Source organism: Artibeus jamaicensis, unplaced genomic scaffold (assembly GCF_021234435.1).
Source record: "Artibeus jamaicensis isolate MK-2021 breed Jamaican fruit bat unplaced genomic scaffold, CSHL_Jam_final contig_2259, whole genome shotgun sequence".
In the NCBI taxonomy this organism is placed as follows: domain Eukaryota; kingdom Metazoa; phylum Chordata; class Mammalia; order Chiroptera; family Phyllostomidae; genus Artibeus; species Artibeus jamaicensis.
The window spans coordinates 626,233-644,349 of NW_026521468.1; the positions used below are offsets into that span (position 1 = coordinate 626,233).

Here is an 18,117-nt window from a genome sequence, read left to right on the forward strand (position 1 = left end):
GACCAGCAGGCAGAGGGCTCTTTTTTGCTGCAGAAGTGAAATTTATTGGTAAAATAAAAACAAGGCTACCTGCCGCATCTCCGAGAGACCAGGAAGCAGTGAGAGAGAGAAACTAGAAAAGAAAAAAGAAAGCACAAATCCAGGGGCCAGAGCTGAGCTGCTGGACGGGAAAGCCCAACAACTTAGAAGCACCCCCGCAGGGCCTGTCTTCCTGGGCCGGCCGAGGAAGTGAGGCTCGGATGGCAGGCCTGGGGGAGCCGAAGGAACGTTTTCCATTTTCTGGTACCTCGGGCTGAGGAATATGTCATCATCCGGGCAATGAGCAGGGTCCACAGGAGGCCTGTGGAGGCCGGGCAAGGCAGGGAGAGCAGGTGCTGCAGGCTGCAGGGGCTGGACAGGGGGTGCTGGAGGCTGGGGTCGTGCATGGGTTGCAGGGAAGCCTGCAGGGAGAAAACAGATGCCTAGAACACTGGCGTTGGAAGTACGTAAAAGACAAAAGTATATAAGCACTTTAGAATTGGAGGGGCAACAGGATTTTAGACCTTAGAGATCCCTTTAGAAAGGGGGTGACTTTCCAGAGTCCACAGAGAAGCTGTGGCCCAAGCTCAGAGCACCCGTGTGTAAAAAGAGACTGGGTACCCACCACGTGAAAGGCACAAGGTGAAAAGGCAGAAAGACTGATGGGCAAGAGCGGGCCAGACGTCGGCCATGCTCTTAATTTAAACACAGCCCCTAACCTTGTTCCTTATCACTCAAAGGGCCGTACCAGTCACCCTGCCTTTTTCACAACACTACTGAGGAACTACGTGGGAGTGGGTGCTGGTCCCACGCAGTACTTTCTAATGCCGAGTGTGAAGATCCCCGCTACTTCTTCCAGAGAGAATTTGGTAAAACTTGAACGCACTGAGCTCCCTGTATGGTGACCCCTGTGGCAGCGGCTGGCACCTAGGAGAGTCTCGTGGTCAATACAATGGTCGGCATGACCTCATTACCTCAAAACTGCACACCCTCCTTACGTCCGGCAGCTCGCCAGCTGACTGGGTAGCAAGTTTGTCTTCAAAGATGGCATCTGCGATGCCACCCCTCTTTTTAGGGCATTGCCAATAAGAGGTCCCTGCTTTTACACAGGACATTGACACAGACACAAGGTGACGTACTTGCAGTCCTCGCTCTCCAGCAGGCCCCGGTACGTGTTGATCTCGCCCTCCAGCCGCGCCTTGACGTCCAGCAGCACCTGGTACTCCTGGTTCTGCCGCTCCAGGTCGGCCCGGATCTCGGCCAGCTGCTCCTCCACGGTGCTGATCAGGGTCTGCATCTGGGCCAGCTCAGTGCCGTAGCGGGCCTCGGACTCGCACAGGGAGTTCTGCAGACAGTCCTTCTGCGGTGCCAAAGGAAAGGAGGAGCAAGTTAAAAATCATGGATGGATTCCTGCCCTCAGGCCCTGCAGTCAGACCTCAACACCCCAAGACGTTGCCGGACCTGGAGAACAGTCCAGCTCCCACTAGCCTTCCCCAGCTGGAGGAGCTGCCAACGTGCCAGTGTGCTGTGGCTCTTCATCACAGACCTTGGCATAGGTTTGCAGAACCTCCCTCATCTGGGTTAATGTTCGTCCCCCCAGCATCCGTGTCCATGAGAATGTTTAATGCAAAGGAAATGAGGTCAATGTTGAAACCGTGTCCTGTCTGTATCTAAGGGTGGCATGTACTGAATCTGGAACTGCTCGCACGAGTGGGAGCTGAGCTGAGCCTTCCACCCACTCGAAGGAGCTCACCAGGTTGTGCTGAGCCTGAAGCTCCACCTGCAGGGCGTTCACTGTGCATCTCAGCTCCAGGATCTCTGACTGGCAGCACTGCAGCTCCTCTGAGCAGGACATGGCCTGCAGGCTGATGCCCTCCGACTGAAGCACAGTGGGTCAGACAACACGGGTCAGCTCACTGACCCACGTGGAAGCCGGGCTCCCCCGGCCCCCGCCCCCGCTCTGCAGCCCCGCCTCACCTGGGCTTGGAACCACTGCTCCACATCATGGCGGTTGGTCTCCACCATGGCCTCGTACCGGCACCGCATCTCCTCCAGCACCCTGCCCAGGTCCACGGAGGGCTCGGTGTCCAGCTCGATGCTGAGCTTGTCTCCCAGCTGGCACTTCAGCGTGTTCACTTCCTGTGAGCACAGGAGGACACCCTGCTCACGGGGCGCCCACTGTCCTCCACCCCAAGCCTCAATGATCTCCCACTGTCCGTCATGCCCATTGATTTCCCTGTGCTCCTCCATGGATGCAGAACACCCCCCCAAAAGCCAGAATCCCCCATCTGGTAGACAAGGTAACTTCAGGGCAGGGCCTGCAGAGCTTCCATCCTGCTCAGGAGGAAGAGACTCATTTCTTCCCCTGAATGGGCCTGAATTCACCCCCCAGAAGCCTACACAGGTCACACAAAGAGCCACCCACCTGCTCGTGGTTCTTCTTGAGGCAGAGCAGCTCCTCCTTCAGGGACTCCACCTGGGCCTCCAGGTCACACTTGGCGAGTGTGAGGTCATCTAGCGCCCTGCGCAGGCCACAGACGTCAGCCTCCACCAGCTGGTGGAGTGAGTGCTCCATCTGGTACCTTTACCAGGGAGAGTACAGGAGTTGGGGTTTAAAAGCAGAAAGGGCCCCAAGACCCGACTGACAGCCATACCCTCAATGGCCTCTCTCCTCAGTCTGACTGTGAGTCGGCCTTTCCTGGGTAGTGTGCTCATGGCCAGAAAGCAACAGCCTGTCCCCCTAGTGTCATTCAACACTAGGCGCCTAAGATGGACCAGGCAGAGTGGCCAGTGCTGAGGATGCCGGGATGGACCCGTGGCTGATGGCCAGAGAGGAGGCAGCAGAGCACCCGGGCCATTACAGTGCAGCAGGATCACTGCAGAGCCCCCTCTTCCATTCTCCCTACTGAGATGGACCTTGGAATCCTCCAATTAGAAGCCAAATACCAGGACGAGAGGAAGGATATGGCTTTATTTAGCTCAAAAGGAGTGAGGCTTCCACAGTGCCCTGAAGAAAGACAATGAGGTGTCGTGCCCCTTCCTGCTCCCAGGCGGGCCTTCTCCAGTGGGACGAACCCTTGGACCTTCACGAGCCTCCCCAGAATCATGCTTATCAGCGCTCACAGCCTGGTCAGGCTGCAGTGCGGAGCTGCATCCTCACTGGGGCAGCAGTTTCCTGGGAAGTGGCCTCGGGGTAGGGAATCGGGGCCTGAGTTCCAGTTCTGCCACTCAGTGGCCATGTGACTTCTGGCAAGTCACTTCAGTGCCCTGAGCCTCTGTGTCCCCATGAAGAAGAGGCCACCACTGCCCTTCCCTGCCTGCCTCACCAGGCTCTTCTTACAATAGAATCAAGTGACTGACAATTCTAAATCATGTCATAAACTATAAAAGCTAAACAATTACGTGGGTTGGTGGGGGGGTGCTTCTTCTAAGATCTTGGGCTTAATGCCCTTTGTTTTCTCTTGCTAAAACTGTTGGTTTGGGTCCTGGTTGATTGCTTTGCTGACATCAACTGCATCACAAGAGAGAAGCCAGGAGAGACATTTGGCTCCTCCCTCTCCCCGTCCAACCCCAACTCACTTGGTCCTGAAGTCATCTGCAGCCAGCTTGGCACTGTCGATTTGAACAACCAGCCTGTTGTTCTCAGACTTGGTGCACAGGATCTGGGGAAAGAAAGTAGGCTCTGTGAGTCACTGTTCGCAGGCCATCTGTGACCCTCAGGTCCTGTTGGCCAGGGGTCAAACTGCAGCATCCCCTCAGACAACACAAACTCCCAGACACATACGAGACGCTTGCATGGTGCAGGGTGGGTGAAGGGTGCAAGAGGATGCTTGTCTGAGGAACTGGGAGATGGGCGGTAGTAGCAAACTGAACGTATAACAAAGACTTTGTTTGCCAGATGTGATGCTTAGCAGATATAAACAAGAAGACCTGGAGTCTAGACCAGAGAACAATGGCTAGCTGTGAAAGTGTTAGATAAGGTCCATTCCCAAGAAGAAGTCCTTTCCACTCGTTTGCTCAACCTCCTCGGAGGTCTTCTCTGAATCCAGCAAGATTCCCGTGGCCCCCATCTGACAATCTTGGTCTTTCTGTCTCCACAGCTAAGATGTAGGCTCTTAAGAAGCATTGATCTGATAATCAAAGGGGACAGCAGATGAGAGGCCAGTGCCACTGATGGATCACACCGGCTCACACAGGGCATTAGGACGTGCTCCTCTGACCCCCTTCACTGCACCAGCATTTGGGTTGCACTGTTTCTGCAACTACAATTTAGGAATTGTGAGTACGTGAGCATAAATTCAGAACCCTGGACAGCCAACTCCGAAGTCTCATCCTTTACACACCCCCATTCACCTTCACTCAAGAGATCCTCTTCCCACAATCTAAAAATCTCACAATTCCAGCTGGTGCGGCTTGCACTGCCAGTCCAGGCCCTGGACGTAGCCTGCAAAGGTTATTCATCTTTTTTTGTAAAGGGCCAGATACTAAATATTTTAGGCTTTGCAGACCATGAGTCTCTGTCATGACTCTGCCACTACAGTGGCAGCAATAGACCATACATCAATGAACGAGCATAGCTGTGCCAATAAAACTTTATTTATAAAATCAAGCAGCAGGGCAGATTTGGCCCCCAGGCCATATTTTGCCCACCCAGGACCTGGAGCACCAGGAACCTCACCTTCTGCTGGAGCTCCTCGATGGTGCGGAAGTAGCACTGGTAGTTGGGGCACACGGTGGTCTCGTGGCATTTGCTCCACTCCCGGATCTTGGTCTCCAGCTCCGCGTTCTCCTGCTCCAGCTGGCGCACCTTCTGCAGGTAGTTGGCCAGGCGGTCGTTCAGGAACTGCATGGTCTCCTTCTCGTGCCCGTTCAGGGCGCCTTCACCATAGGCCCCACAGATTCCAATGTTGCCTGGAATGTGGCAGGTCCCTGGCAAGGGACAAGCGGTGTGGCAGCTCTGGGGCAGACAGAGGTTGGGTCTGCCCAGAGGGGTCATCCCCACACGGACGCGGTTGGCATGTGCCAGGGTAGCCAAGAGGCCCAGAGAGGCAGGCTCAGCCTCTGAAACCTGCCCACAGAGGGGAGAACCGCAGTGGTCAGAAGTCATGGCTCTAAAAGGCTGGACTCCTATTTCGTCCGCAGCTGGATGGCTTGGAACGAAAACCTTGCTTCTCCTCTAGGTCTTATATAGGCCTGTACTGGGAGTTGGTGCAAGAAAACTGGCATTTTGCTCATTAATATTTATGTCAAATGTCATACAATCACTCGATTAGTCAGTGATTTTCGTCTCCTGTAAAGAGTTAATGAGTTCATGAAAGAGGCCTAGGATGCTTTTCATCCGGGCAGAGTCCTAGAAAAGAGGCTGGAAAAGAGCCCTTTGTTGAGCTGCCCACATTCTGGGGCAATGAATTCTTTCCCTTCTATCAGCTTTTATCTGTGAAGTGACTGCGATCCAGACACTCCTAAAGTTCCCTCAAAATCTCTGTCACACCCGTGATCTTCTCCTACCTTGGGATGTTCTCATCATGGCAAAATCTAAACTGTTAGACCGCCAGGCACGCCAAGGGAAGAGGAAAAACACAATGAGTTTGTATCAGCAGCTATATGGGAAGAGTCCAAGGTGGGACTCTGCTTAGTCTGCTGGGAGGGAGGGGGGTTTCGATTTTAATAAGAGAGAGAGAAGACAATAAATGGCCTAGATATTAATAAAGGCAATAGGAGGAGTGTTTTAAAAAACAACTTTTTAAAAATAAAGAAGCAGTGAAATTTTGAAGAAAAGATCACACTGAGAGACCAGAGAAAAGACTTCACAGAATAGAGAGCATTTAAAATGGGTTTTGAATGATGATCCCATGAGGAACGGGAGAGACAACATCTCTCACGGAGAAAATGAGCAGAAGAATTGAAGACGTTTGGGAAACAGAGGAGAGCCTGCCTGCATCAGTGCTCACAAGAAGCACATATATGCCAGCCCCGGAAAGCCGCGTTCGGCCCAGACTGTGAGAAGCCTTGAATGCCAGCACCATCCCACACACAGTCAGTCTGCAGGTAAAGGTCAAAGTCAAAGTGCAGGTAAAAGTCAAAGATAAAATGTGCCGCTGGTAGCTGCCTGGGCTCAACTATGAAGAAAAATAGCCATGCTCCTTCCTTCTGAAAGAAAGCAACAGAAAAGAGAAGGAAGTTCCCTGTATAAATATTAGTGGGAAACACAAGGCCAGAACAATAAAAGAGAAACCTAAATGCTAAATTGACTTGGGTGTTTGAAAACTAAATAACAAACTTCCATAACTCACGGGTCCGAGAAGTCAAATGAGAAATTAAAGGATTTTAAATGGAATTAAAATGAGACTATAAGGTATCAAGCTGGTTTTGGCAATGGAGACTTGTCTTGTCTGAGTGGGAAGCAGATGAGCAGCTTTGGAAGTGGAGGAAAAACTTGGGAATGAAACCAGGGAATCTGATTCCCAAGAAATAAAACTACGTTCCCGTGTATTGGAGTCTACAGTCTAATTAAGGGGGGGAGTGATTTAGGGCATCTGTTCTCAGGCACCTCCCCATCTTTCTGAGCACTTATGCTTGTTAGACACTGCTGTTCTCACCCACCGAGTCCCTCCTCGCCTTATTTTAAAAGACACACGCGGAAGAACTTTGATCGTGCATCCTTTGAAACTTCTCACATTTCTTTGAAATGCCCCTACCTTGATGGTCCCATGACTTAGGAGATTCTAGAACAAAATTTGAATTTTCTTAATCCTCAGACACAGTCAGAGCATCAGAAGTTTTATGGCCTCCTCTATTCCTAAGACAAACAAGCCAGTGGCCAATTGTTTAATAAACCCTGGGAGAGGGCAGCCAGCCAGCTTCTAGACTATGCTAACTAATGCAGATGCTCCCTTGACCCCATTCTTGAGATGAATGGTTTCACCAGGAAGGCCCTGAGGCAGCAGTTATGAAATACCCAACTCGAAGGGGATCTCAAAGTTCTCTAGTCCAGGACCCTTTGGCAGTGAATCCTTTCTGATAACCTCTCTCTAACTAGTTGCCCGGGCCACCATTTTCTGGGATGACTCATCTCGTCTTTGGCCACCTTGGCCCCTTGGCTCACAGTACCCCAGGCTTTGTGCAAGACAGTAGAATCAAGAGCTAAATAACAGCCAGTTTTGCCTTCAGAGACCTACAGCATAGGGATTATTAGAAAGTTCTTTATGCAGGGACAAATCTGCCTCCCTGCTATTTTCACCTATCGTGTTCATGTACTCTTTTATTCATTCATTTAACAAATATTTATCATTGAGTACCTACCTATGCCACGTAGACACAGGTGCTGGGCACTGGTGATACATTAGCAAGTAAGTCAGAGTTTGCCCTTTATTTAATTTACATTCTCGTTCTACCCCATGGGGTCCCAGAGAGGATGAATCCAGTAACTCTGCCTCATGGCAGACCTTCGGTTCTTTGTGACCACTGGGTGATTTCTCATTCCTGTTTGGTTTGTTTGTTTGTTTGTTTTTTATCTTGTTTATTTATTTACTGCCTGTGCTCATTTGAATGTAGACCACACAAGGAATTTTTTCTTGTTCATCTTTCTATTTCCTATGCCTAGCTATAGTTTTTCTTGTTTTAAGAACATTTTGTTGATTACACTATGACAGTAGTCCCAATTTTTTCCCCTTGTCCCCCTCCATCCAGTAACCCCCTTCCCTCCAGCAATCCCCCCACCTTCGTTCATGTCCATGGGTCATGTGTGTAAGTTCTCTGGTTTCTCCTTTTTCCATGCTATTCTTAACTCCCCCCTGTCTATTTTGCTCCTACCGTTTATGCTTCCTGATCCCTGCACCATTTCCCCATTTCTCCCCCTCCCCCTTCCCCCTTCCCATTCCCGTTGGTAAGTCTCCAAATGATCCCCATACCTATGATTCTGTTCCTGTCCTCACTGTTTGCTTAGTTTATTTTTGTTTTCATTCTTGTTTTTGTAGATTCAGTTGTTGATAGTTGTGAGTTTGTTGTAATTTTAATGTTCATACCTTTGATCTTCTTTTTCTTACATAAGTCTCTTTAACATTTCACATAATAAGGACTTGGTGATGATGGGTTCCTTTAGCTTTACCTTGTCTGGGAAGCACTTTACCTGCCTTTCAATTCTAAATGATAGCTTTGCTGGCCAGGGTAATCTAGGTTGTAGGTCCTTGTTTTTCATCACTTTGAATACTTCTTGCCAGTCCCCTTTTGCCTACAAAGTTTCTTTTGAAAAAATCAGCTGTCAGTCTTATGGGAACTCCTTTGTAGGTAACTAACTGCCTTCCTCTTGCTGCTTGTAAGATTTTTTATCTTTAATCTTTGGCATTTTAATTATGATGTGTGTTGGTGTGGTCCTCTTTGGGTCCAACTTCATTAGGACCCTCTGTGTTTCCTTGACTTGCCTGTCTATTTTCTTTGCCAAATTAGGGAAACTTTCTTTCATTATTTTTTCAAATAGATTTCCAGTTTCTTGCTCTCTCTCTCTTCTGACACCCTTATGATGCAAATGTTGGGCCTCTTGATGTTCTCCCAGAGGCTGCTTATATTGCCCTCATTTTTTTGCATTCTTTTTTCTTCTTGTTCTTCTGATTGGTTGTTTATATCTTTCTTATGTTCCAAATCATTGATTTGATTCTTGGTTCATCCACTCTCCTGTTGTTTCCCTGTAAATTGTTTTTTATTTCAATTAGTGAATCCTTTGTCTATGACTGGATTTTTTTTTTATGCTGCTGAGGTCCTCACTAAGTTCCTTGAGCATCCTTATAACCAGTGTTTTGAACTCTGCATCTGATAGATTGCTTATCTCCATTTCATTTAGCTCTTTTCCTAGAGTTTTGATCTGTTTTCACTTGGGCCATGTTTCTTTGTCTCCTCATTTTGGCAGCCTCCCTCTGTTTGTTTCTATGTATTAGGTAGAGCTGTTTTGATTCTGTGTCGTGGTAGTGTGCCCTAATATAGTAGATATCCTGTAGGGTCCAATGGAACAGCCTCCCCTGTCACCCAAACTGGGTACTCAAGGTGTGCCCTTCATGTGGGCTGAGTTCACCCTCCTCTTGCACTTGAGCTTTGGTTGTTGATAGCAGATCAATGGGAGGGATTTGCCCAGGCCAGTGAGCTGCAAGATTGGCTGTATCCTCGAACCAACCTCTGCCCTCCATGGAGGATCAGCTGTGCAGGGGCAGGGTGGTGGTGCTCCAAAATTATCTGTGTCTGTCCACTGGGTGTACTGGCACTGGGGTTTCCTGGATAGTGCAGGCCAAGGTCAGCCCTCACCTGTATTTTATCCAGATCCTTCCTTCCTGAGCTATAAAGCAACCTGAAAAGGCTGCTACTTATGCTGGGCTTATAGATTCCCAGGTGAAGCAAAGCTGTGAAACTAATCTGGTTGCTTCTAGAACCTGGCCTGGAGCTCACTGAGGCCAGCTGCTGCTTGTTTGAGAGGATTTAGGAAGCTGTGAAGCATGAGAAAAGACCGTTATTCACATGGAAAAGCAGCTTGTGTAGGCCCATAAGTTGGGTGGGGCAGAGTCTCTGGGAATCTCCAAGGTGGGTCAAGCAGTGTTAGCCCACCTATATGGCACCAGCTTGCTGGCTCCGTGGCTCTGCAGGGGAAGAGCTCAGAAAAGGGACAATGACCTCTGCTCACCCCAATGCCAGACACTTCAGCTTCTCCCAGTACGTCACTGGTACCCTTCAAGCTTCCACCCCAGCGCTGGAGCTCAGAGGGAGTGAGTCTGAGTAGGTGAGTCTGTGTGTGGGTTTATTGGTTCATCCACTCTCCTGTTGTTTCCCTGTAAATTGTTTTTTTATTTCAATTAGTGAATCCTTTGTCTATGATTGGATTTTTTTTATGCTGCTGAGGTCCTCACTAAGTTCCTTGAGCATCCTTATAACCAGTGTTTTGAACTCTGCATCTGATAGATTGCTTATCTCCATTTCATTTAGCTCTTTTCCTCTTATTCCTAAGCAGTGTGGAACTGCTTAGGAATCCAGCAGTTTTTTCCACCGACTCCTGCTGGTTTTTGCAGCCAGGAATTGTGGGGACTTATCTTCCTGGCATGGAACTCTGGCCTGGGGGGCCTGATATAGCGCTGGGACTCCTCTCTCCCAAGATATCCCTCCTGAATTTTCATCCTCCACACATGCGTGAGGGACCAGACTGTTCCACATCTGTGCCCCTCCTACCAGTCTGGATGGATGCGGTTTCTTTAATTCCGTAGTTGTCAGACTGTCATTCAAACCCATTTCTGACATTTCTGAGTGGTGGTGGATCTATATTTTAGTTGTAATTTTGATGTGGTTGTGCAAAGAGATGAGCCATGGCTGCCTACGCCGCCAGTTTGACTGGAAGCCTCTCACTCCTGGTTCTTTATTCAGCATGGTTCTGAGTCCCCTTGCCTGCCATCCCGAGTACATTCCTCTGAATATATTCCCTGTAGTTCTTACCACCCTTAAATGGGGCTTTAAAATAAAATTTTGGATGCTTTTGTATTAAGAAGAGGCCGGTATATGTGTACAGGTATGTACATATATGGGCAGTATTCACCAAGGCAGGGTTTACTTTCATCAGTGACCTTCTCCCAGCCACCTACTTTAGGTGGTCCAATATCCATGTGCTCCTGACACAGCGACGCCCTCTCCAGTCTCCACAGAGGGTACAGAGATGAATCAGAGAAATCCCCCTTCTTGAAAAACCGAGAGCAGTAGAGCTGGCCTGTGTAACTCGGAGGAAGGCGAGGTCACAGTGTTAGGGATGTAGAGTGTCAAAGAGACTTGATCTGGAACTTGAAAGATTGGCAGGAGGAGGTCCTTACTAGCCACCAGCCATGCCAATGGGAAGGAAGGGATGGGAAACAGAGATGTTATCAAAGGACTCTATAAAGCTGAGAGATTTGCTGTATATGGCAGACCAAAGAAGGGAGGGACACACCAAAATGTCCTTGAGGCCACCCCTGGTTTCCTGGGACAATAATGTGATGGGAAGGGAAGCCGAGAAGTCAAGGCAAAGAGTTGGCTCAAGAGAGAGAAGTGCAATTTAGGTTTGAAGAGTGTGAAATGTAGTGAATGGGATGGCCCACCAGGGGTCAGAGACAAATGCTTGGAGCCAGGGACAGCAACCTGGGCTGTTTGGACACAAGGAGAAACTCTCCTGGGCTGCTAAGGTGTCTGACACCTGCAGGCAGGTAGAGAGGTTGAATTAACCCAGGGGCTCAAACCTGAACAGGAGCCCCGATTCTCAATAGAAGGATGACATCAGAGGGGTGTGGCGTTGGGAATCTTCAAAACAGGGGAGATATCTTGGATACAGGGAGTGTCTTTTGAAAACAAGCATAGTCTATATTCTAAATGAGGTGTCTTTTAATCATAAAATGAGTTTGGTATTTTTAAAAAATGTTTTAACCCTTACCTGAGGATATAGTTATTGATTTTTAGAAGGGTGTTGTGGGGAGAGAGAGAGAGGGAGAAGCGTCAATTGGTTGCCTCCCATACACACCCCCAACCTGGGATTGAACCTGCAGCCTTTGGTGTATGACATTCCAATCAACTGGGCCATGTGGCCAGGGCTGGTATTTATATTTTTGAGAGCTAAGACATTAAGTGAGAAGGTGAAGGATTTTTAAATACTCACTAAATGAAAAGCTGTGGATGAAAAAAAGATTGGAAAGATGAGCTGGTGAAGATCATCCTAAGGGGTCATCAGTAGGGACAAATTTGATTTTGTTCTTAGGAAGAGGTCAAGGTGGAACTTTAGGTATCACATTTAATGGACCACACACATGCACACACACAAACTAGTGTCTAAATTTAAAATGCTCCCATTCTGGAAAGTCCTAAATTCCACCTTGGTTTTCTTGGCTTCCCGGCATGGACAGTGGTGGGAGCAGAAGTGGTGGTCCCTTCCCAAAGCTCTGTCATTGGCTGCCGGCGACTACTCCCCGGGGCCCAAAGCCACCACCCCCCCATGTATGCCTTTCCACTTTACTGGGATTTGAAAAAAATGGCATTCGGAGTCGAAAAACATGGTGGTGGAGGAGCTGGAAGAGACCCAAGTGGAAAGAAGTATTATAAAACCAGCACATCAGGAGTGCAGGGCTGGTTAACTGAAGACCAACTGGCTTCATGCGAGGTGGCTCAAAACTGGGCCCAGTCTCAAGCCCAGGCAGCAAACGTCCCAGGGAAAGAAAATAACCAATCTGGTTGAAATTATTGTGGCCAAAACAAAACCAGATACCATATCGTGATGCAGCCACGCCACAGAGGGGTCTGAGACGTGCAGATGGGGGAACCACCCTGAGGAAGAGGAGTGCCTGGGGTACGGTGCCAGAGGGAGCCCTGAGCCCTCGGGCTGTAAGAGTAAAACCACAAGGTCCGAGTGCCCTGGGCCAGCCACCTGCCAGCCTCCCTAGCCCACAGTCCCACCTGTGTCTGAGCAGCCTTTCCTGCCACACCTAGTAGCCATGGGGGTCTCACAGTGAGAGTGTATTCGGGGTGTGACCTGGCCAGGGAAGTGGGAGACAGACCAGACTTCCATGGCCCTGGCACAGGAAGGGGTCATGGTCACTCCTTAAAACATACAATTTTGGGGGCTTACTTGATAGAAGGAAGCCCGAGAGCCCAATAGACATTCCTATCCTCTGACAACCCGAAGAAAACTTTATTAAAAATTTCAGTTAGGCCACTTGGAGTGAGAAATTGAACTCCAGTAAAAACAGTGGATGGTTTTCATGATGGTTTGTAAGTGGGTGGGAGTATGGACCAACTTCCCAGCCACCAACATGGGAAAATGTGGCCCCCGGTGCTACTAATGGGTTCCACTGCCACCTCGTCAGCTCTTCCTTCCCTTGAGGAAGAAGACTGTCCCTGCTGGTCCCCAGGGAACCCCATAGACCGATATTTATTGAGCACCTTCTATATGCGGGGAACATTATATGGATTACCCCTCAACAACAGTGAGAGGGAAATACAATTATTCTAATATTACAGCCAAGGAGTAGGTCTCAGGAGAGTGCAGTTACCTGGCCAGCTGCTCTCAGCTGGTGTCGCAGAGCCCGGGGCCACCCAACTCTACAACACATGCCGTTGCTGCCATATTGTGCTTCCATGAAGAAGGGCCAACTTTATATTGGTCTTCAGACCACGGTACATGGGTGAGCTGAGATCTGAGAGCTTCGTTCTGCTGGACACATTCAGTACTTGCCAAAAAGTGAAACTGACTAGCACAGCACGGAAGGAGCACAGCCCCTCAGGCGCTGCTCCCCAAGGATCTGGCTGTGAAGCCCCTCGGCCCATGTCAGAGCCACGTCCCAGATTCAGGCAGGCATTTGGAGCGCCTGTGGCCACTGCAGGCCCCACCCCAGCACCTGGAAGGTGGCAGCAGAAGAGACAGCACGCACATCGATGGCAGCGTCTCTCTAGAGAAAACTACATCCCAGAAGCAGGCCAGGACCAAGACAGCTGTCTCCAGGGCGCCGTCTGGGCCTCTGTGTCTGAGAGCAGGAGAAAATTCTGTGCCTCCCCGAAGGGGCCAGTTTAAATGACAGAAAGAACTTGGCACCTTGGCCAAGGCAGTTCTCAACATGACCTCCCTTTGACTGGGCTGGAACTCTAATTTGTCTGATTTTGCTCTTGAACAAAACACCAAGGGTCTGAAGGTGCCAAAAACACAGGAGGGACATGTTAGTTCTGAGCTGTTCTGAAGGAATACAAACTTGGCAACCAACACAGCTTCCTTTCTCCAGCCTACAGGGATCGATGGGCAAGATAAAGGCACATCCAGTGTCAGCAAAGGGCATATCAGTCATCCCGAGGCTCAGGCCCCAGTGCCCCAGAGAGATCCTGACAGTGACATGTCAGGGCCAGGGACCACCCGAGGGCTGGAGGGCCACGGCGCTTTATCACAACACAGGAAGGAGAGCACTTGATACAGGAAGGAGGTTTATTCACCATTTAATACAGGAGCCCAGTTACATTTTAAGAGATTCCAAAGCACTGGAGTGGAACCAAAATTCCAGAAGAGAGACTGGGACAAAAAGAACAGTAGTTTAAGGACAAGAAAATACAACATTGGGGGGGGGGGGGAACAGCCTAAGGCACAAACAGGAAGCCACTACTTAGAAGTATCTGCTGCCCTTGGATTCAGTGAAGAGGCCTTCAGCGGGTCTAGTGCTTCTGGAAGACCAAGCAAGGGGAGGGCAGGCCCAGCCCCAGTGGGAACAGCTCCAACCTCCTGCATTGGAACTCGGACCCTCAGAATCAGCTCCCAGCGCAGGCTCTACAGGCTGAGGAAGACCCACAGCTCGGCGGGGCACAGCTGGGACGGAGGGTGCAAGAGGCCGGCGTAGAGCAGGGATTGCAGGGCAGTCTGCAGGAGACAGGGAAGGAAGAGTTAGACATGAAAAATACGGAGGCGTCCCAGTGGTGGGGACAGAGAAGCTCAGACCACAATGGTGGAGGAAAGGCCTGCTGCAAACAAACCACGGAGCCCAAGGGAACCTCCTTCACAGCCCCTCTTCCACACTCAGCTGTGGCTTTCCATATCCAGGTGTCCCCTGGGGGGATGTGGCTGAGGGACCCGGCTACCACCTGTGTACCGTCTATCAATGGTACAGTGTGCACACACCAGCAATGGTAAATGAGTCACCGAGCAAGGCCCGTTCCTTAGGATGAGCTCTCCTTCCACGAGCACCTCAGCTATCTCTGAGGAATCTGGCAGTCAGAAATTTGGCTCGGCCAGAAATTGCCTAGATCACACTCACTTGCAGTCCTCGCTCTCCAGCAGGCCCCGGTACGTGTTGATCTCGCACTCCAGCCGCGCCTTGACGTCCAGCAGCACCTGGTACTCCTGGTTCTGCCGCTCCAGGTCGGCCCGGATCTCGGCCAGCTGCTCCTCCACGGTGCTGATCAGGGTCTGCATCTGGGCCAGCTCAGTGCCGTAGCGGGCCTCGGACTCGCACAGGGAGTTCTGCAGACAGTCCTTCTGCGGTGGGAAGCAGTGGGGAGAGAGGCCCAGGGGACAAAAAGTTCAGGAGTGAAAATCAGGGTCAAACTCACCAGGCAGGGGGCTAAGCCTAAGCAGTCACCAAGCATCCCCAGAGCTCTGGAGAAATCGCTGTCAGGGTGACCGTGTGTATGTACATACACAAAACAAATCCAGCTTGAACTGTGTTATGTAACCCTCTGATATCTCGAGTACTTGATGTGAAGTAGAAACCCAGTAAAATCTCATACGGCAAGTGCCTGAGCCCTCACCCCTTATTGTGAAGAAGTGGAATTCACTTTTAATAGGAACCATTTTTCTGGGTCAAACCAGCAAGTCACCTCCACCAGGGAGGGAGGGACACAGACTGAGCCCTAACTTAATGTTATTGGAACCAACTAGGCAGACTTCTCAGAGGTGCCGCCACCAGGCCACGACTGAGTGCAGGGAGGGTGAAGGAGGACCCGTACCAGGTTGTGCTGGGCTTGGCGCTCCACCTCCAGGGCGTTCACCGTGCATCTCAGCTCCAGGATCTCCGACTGGCAGCACTGCAGCTCCTCTGAGCAGGACATGGCCTGCAGGCTGATGCCCTCCGACTGAAGCACAGTGGGTCAGACAACACAGGTCAGCTCACTGACCCACATGGAAGCCGGGCTCCCCCGGCCCCCACTCTGTGGCCCCGCCTCACCTGGGCTTGGAACCACTGCTCCACATCGCGGCGGTTGGTCTCCACCATGGCCTCGTACCGGCACCGCATCTCCTCCAGCACCCTGCCCAGGTCCACGGAGGGCTCGGTGTCCAGCTCGATGCTGAGCTTGTCTCCCAGCTGGCACTTCAGCGTGTTCACTTCCTGCAGGGACAGAAGAACCCACGCCCTACGTGAGAAAAGGGCTTCTGACAGAGCAGAGGGCATCTGCGCCCCTCTCCTGACAAGCAGTATGAGGGGTGACCCCACGCACACAAATGGGAAGTGTTCCTGGGGCCCGTGGGAGGAGCCCATTTGGAGACCTTCCTAAACAAATGCACAAGGCAAACCTTCAGAAAAGAATCTGCCACATCCCACAGAGTCAGCCCGACTCAGGCCCCGATCAGCCCAGTGTCCCGATGCCAATGGGCCCAGGTTCTGATCCTAGAGCCATGGGGTTGGGTGAGGGGAGTGCTCCCTTTTCTGCCCAACGTCCTCCCCGCTGAGTCTGCAGCCACAGGACCAGACCTGCTCATGGTTGCTCCTGAGGCAGAGCTGCTCCTGCTTCAGGGACTCCTGCTGGGCCTCCAGGTCGGCCTTGGCCAGGCTCAGGTCATCCAGGAGCTTGTGCAGCCCGCACATGTCCGCCTCCACCAGGAGGCGCAGGGAGTGCTCGCTCTCGTGCCTTCGTCACAAGAGAGGCGCAGTCAACAAGGCGCCCACAGAGCCCCTCGTGGCCGACCCCGGCTCCCACCTCCTCATCACCTTGCATCCTCATTCGTTCGCTGAGCTCAGTCCCTGGTCTCAGAGAGGAATTACACACAGCCCCTCTTCTCAAAGGGGTCGTGGTCTGGTGAAGCAGTCACGCAGTTATATTTTTACCACTGTGCATTGAAGCCGCTGTGGTTCAGAAAGGTTAACTGACTTGCCTAAGGTCGTGTATCTTAGGACTCAGTACAGGGCTCACACCCTTGTATGAGCTAATGTTACGTAGGATAAGCAACAGTGGGGAGAGTGGACCTTGATTTGCTCCCTTATTCGTTACGTTGGGCTATGCGGTCATCTCTCACCTTTATTTAGTGGAAATGTCTGGTATCTGAGGTTCTTCATACGTAAATCTGGACCCTGTCCCGACTGATCTGTGAAATTCAATGGCTATCCTTATTTAGTTTTTTCTTGAAATCTTACTTTGCTCGTGAGTAATGAGCTCAGGCAGCCTCGTCTTCCCTTTCAGGGAATAAATGAAGTAGGATTAATACTAGGCTGTGCTGTACATGGTTGGCTTACTAGTGTTTGTTCTCCTCCACCTTCTATGAGGTTTCTTAATTTAGGAATTTAGGGAGCAAGAAACCAAACAGTAATCCACTCATTCAACAAACATTTAGACACTGGGGCTTAGGTGAAGGAGGGAGCCACTTGGGCCTTCTTCAGCCCTTACTTACTTGATTTTAAAGTCGTCAGCAGCCAGCTTGGCATTGTCGATTTGGGTAACCAGCCTGGCGTTCTCAGCCTTGCTGCATAGGATCTGGGGAAAACCAGGAAGACCGTTCACACACAAACATCACACTCCGGGCTCAGCCCTATGCGTGCTGTCCACACTCCTGCTCCAGAAAACCCAAAAACCCAAAGCTCTCTGGGCCTACAGGGGTGTTTGCCTTGCGATGCCCTCCGCCTCCCTCAGACCCGGCACACCCCAGGCTACTGCAAACCTCACCTTCTGCTGGAGCTCCTCGATGGTGCGGAAGTAGCACTGGTAGTTGGGGCACACGGTGGTCTCGTGGCATTTGCTCCACTCCCGGATCTTGGTCTCCAGCTCCGCGTTCTCCTGCTCCAGCTGGCGCACCTTCTGCAGGTAGTTGGCCAGGCGGTCGTTCAGGAACTGCATGGTCTCCTTCTCGTGCCCATTCAAGGAGCCTTCACCATAGGCTCCACAGATTCCTATGTTGCCTGGAATGTGGCAGGTCCCTGGCAAGGGGCAAGCGGTGTGGCAGCTCTGGGGCAGACAGAGGTTGGGTCGGCCCAGAGGGGTCATCCCCACACGGACGCGGTTGGCATGTGCCAGGGTGGCCGAGAGGCCCAGGGAGGCAATCTTGTCCTCCACCCCAGGCTGGCCCCCCATGTCAGTGGGGGGGACACAGAAATTTCTGTCTCCAGGAGTCTTGGTGCTGTCCAGAGGCTGGCATGAGCTGACGTAGCAGGGAACCATGGTGTGGGCGGAGGCTACACAGGAGTTTCAGAGCAGCTGGAAAGACCGCGAGTCTGAGTCTGAGAACCCCCTTCCCTCCAAGGCCTTTTATACCCCGTGCCAGGTGGGTGTTGGCTCGGTGCTTTGACCTGGCGGCCTTGGTCCTCGGCCTGTCGTTGCAGCGTCACCCTGTTACTCAGCTGTTGGGTTTACCATCGGGAGTTCCTCACCTCG

General features: G+C 51.1%; 2 protein-coding genes across 2 annotated transcripts; both read right to left on the reverse strand.

Moving 5' to 3' along the window:
• Nucleotides 1-307: 307 nt before the first annotated feature.
• On the reverse strand, nucleotides 308-5,125 carry LOC119037534 (keratin, type I cuticular Ha7-like). The gene is made up of 7 exons (XM_037129749.2): nucleotides 4,697-5,125; nucleotides 3,598-3,680; nucleotides 2,444-2,600; nucleotides 1,996-2,157; nucleotides 1,772-1,897; nucleotides 1,158-1,378; nucleotides 308-440 (listed from the first exon to the last, which is right to left on the reverse strand). The coding sequence occupies exons 1-7, from the start codon at nucleotides 5,123-5,125 to the stop codon at nucleotides 308-310; spliced, it is 1,311 nt and encodes a 436-aa protein (XP_036985644.2).
• Nucleotides 5,126-14,171: 9,046 nt separating this feature from the next.
• On the reverse strand, nucleotides 14,172-17,906 carry LOC119037533 (keratin, type I cuticular Ha7-like). The gene is made up of 7 exons (XM_037129748.2): nucleotides 17,413-17,906; nucleotides 17,141-17,223; nucleotides 16,227-16,383; nucleotides 15,702-15,863; nucleotides 15,484-15,609; nucleotides 14,793-15,013; nucleotides 14,172-14,398 (listed from the first exon to the last, which is right to left on the reverse strand). The coding sequence occupies exons 1-7, from the start codon at nucleotides 17,902-17,904 to the stop codon at nucleotides 14,290-14,292; spliced, it is 1,350 nt and encodes a 449-aa protein (XP_036985643.2). The 5' UTR covers nucleotides 17,905-17,906; the 3' UTR covers nucleotides 14,172-14,289.
• Nucleotides 17,907-18,117: the final 211 nt, after the last annotated feature.

Excerpts from the sequence above, each read along its gene's own strand:
- LOC119037534 (XM_037129749.2), bottom strand. The coding sequence starts at position 5,125 with ATGACTTCTGACCACTGCGGTTCTCCCCTCTGTGGGCAGGTTTCAGAG. Across the intron at positions 1,898-1,995 it reads AGCAGTGGTTCCAAGCCCAG|TCGGAGGGCATCAGCCTGCA; the intron begins GTGAGGCGGGGC and ends ACTGTGCTTCAG. Across the intron at positions 1,379-1,771 it reads TTCAGGCTCAGCACAACCTG|AAGGACTGTCTGCAGAACTC; the intron begins GTGAGCTCCTTC and ends TTGGCACCGCAG.
- LOC119037533 (XM_037129748.2), bottom strand. The coding sequence starts at position 17,904 with ATGGTTCCCTGCTACGTCAGCTCATGCCAGCCTCTGGACAGCACCAAG. Across the intron at positions 16,384-17,140 it reads GCTGACGACTTTAAAATCAA|GCACGAGAGCGAGCACTCCC; the intron begins GTAAGTAAGGGC and ends CTTGTGACGAAG. Across the intron at positions 15,610-15,701 it reads AGCAGTGGTTCCAAGCCCAG|TCGGAGGGCATCAGCCTGCA; the intron begins GTGAGGCGGGGC and ends ACTGTGCTTCAG.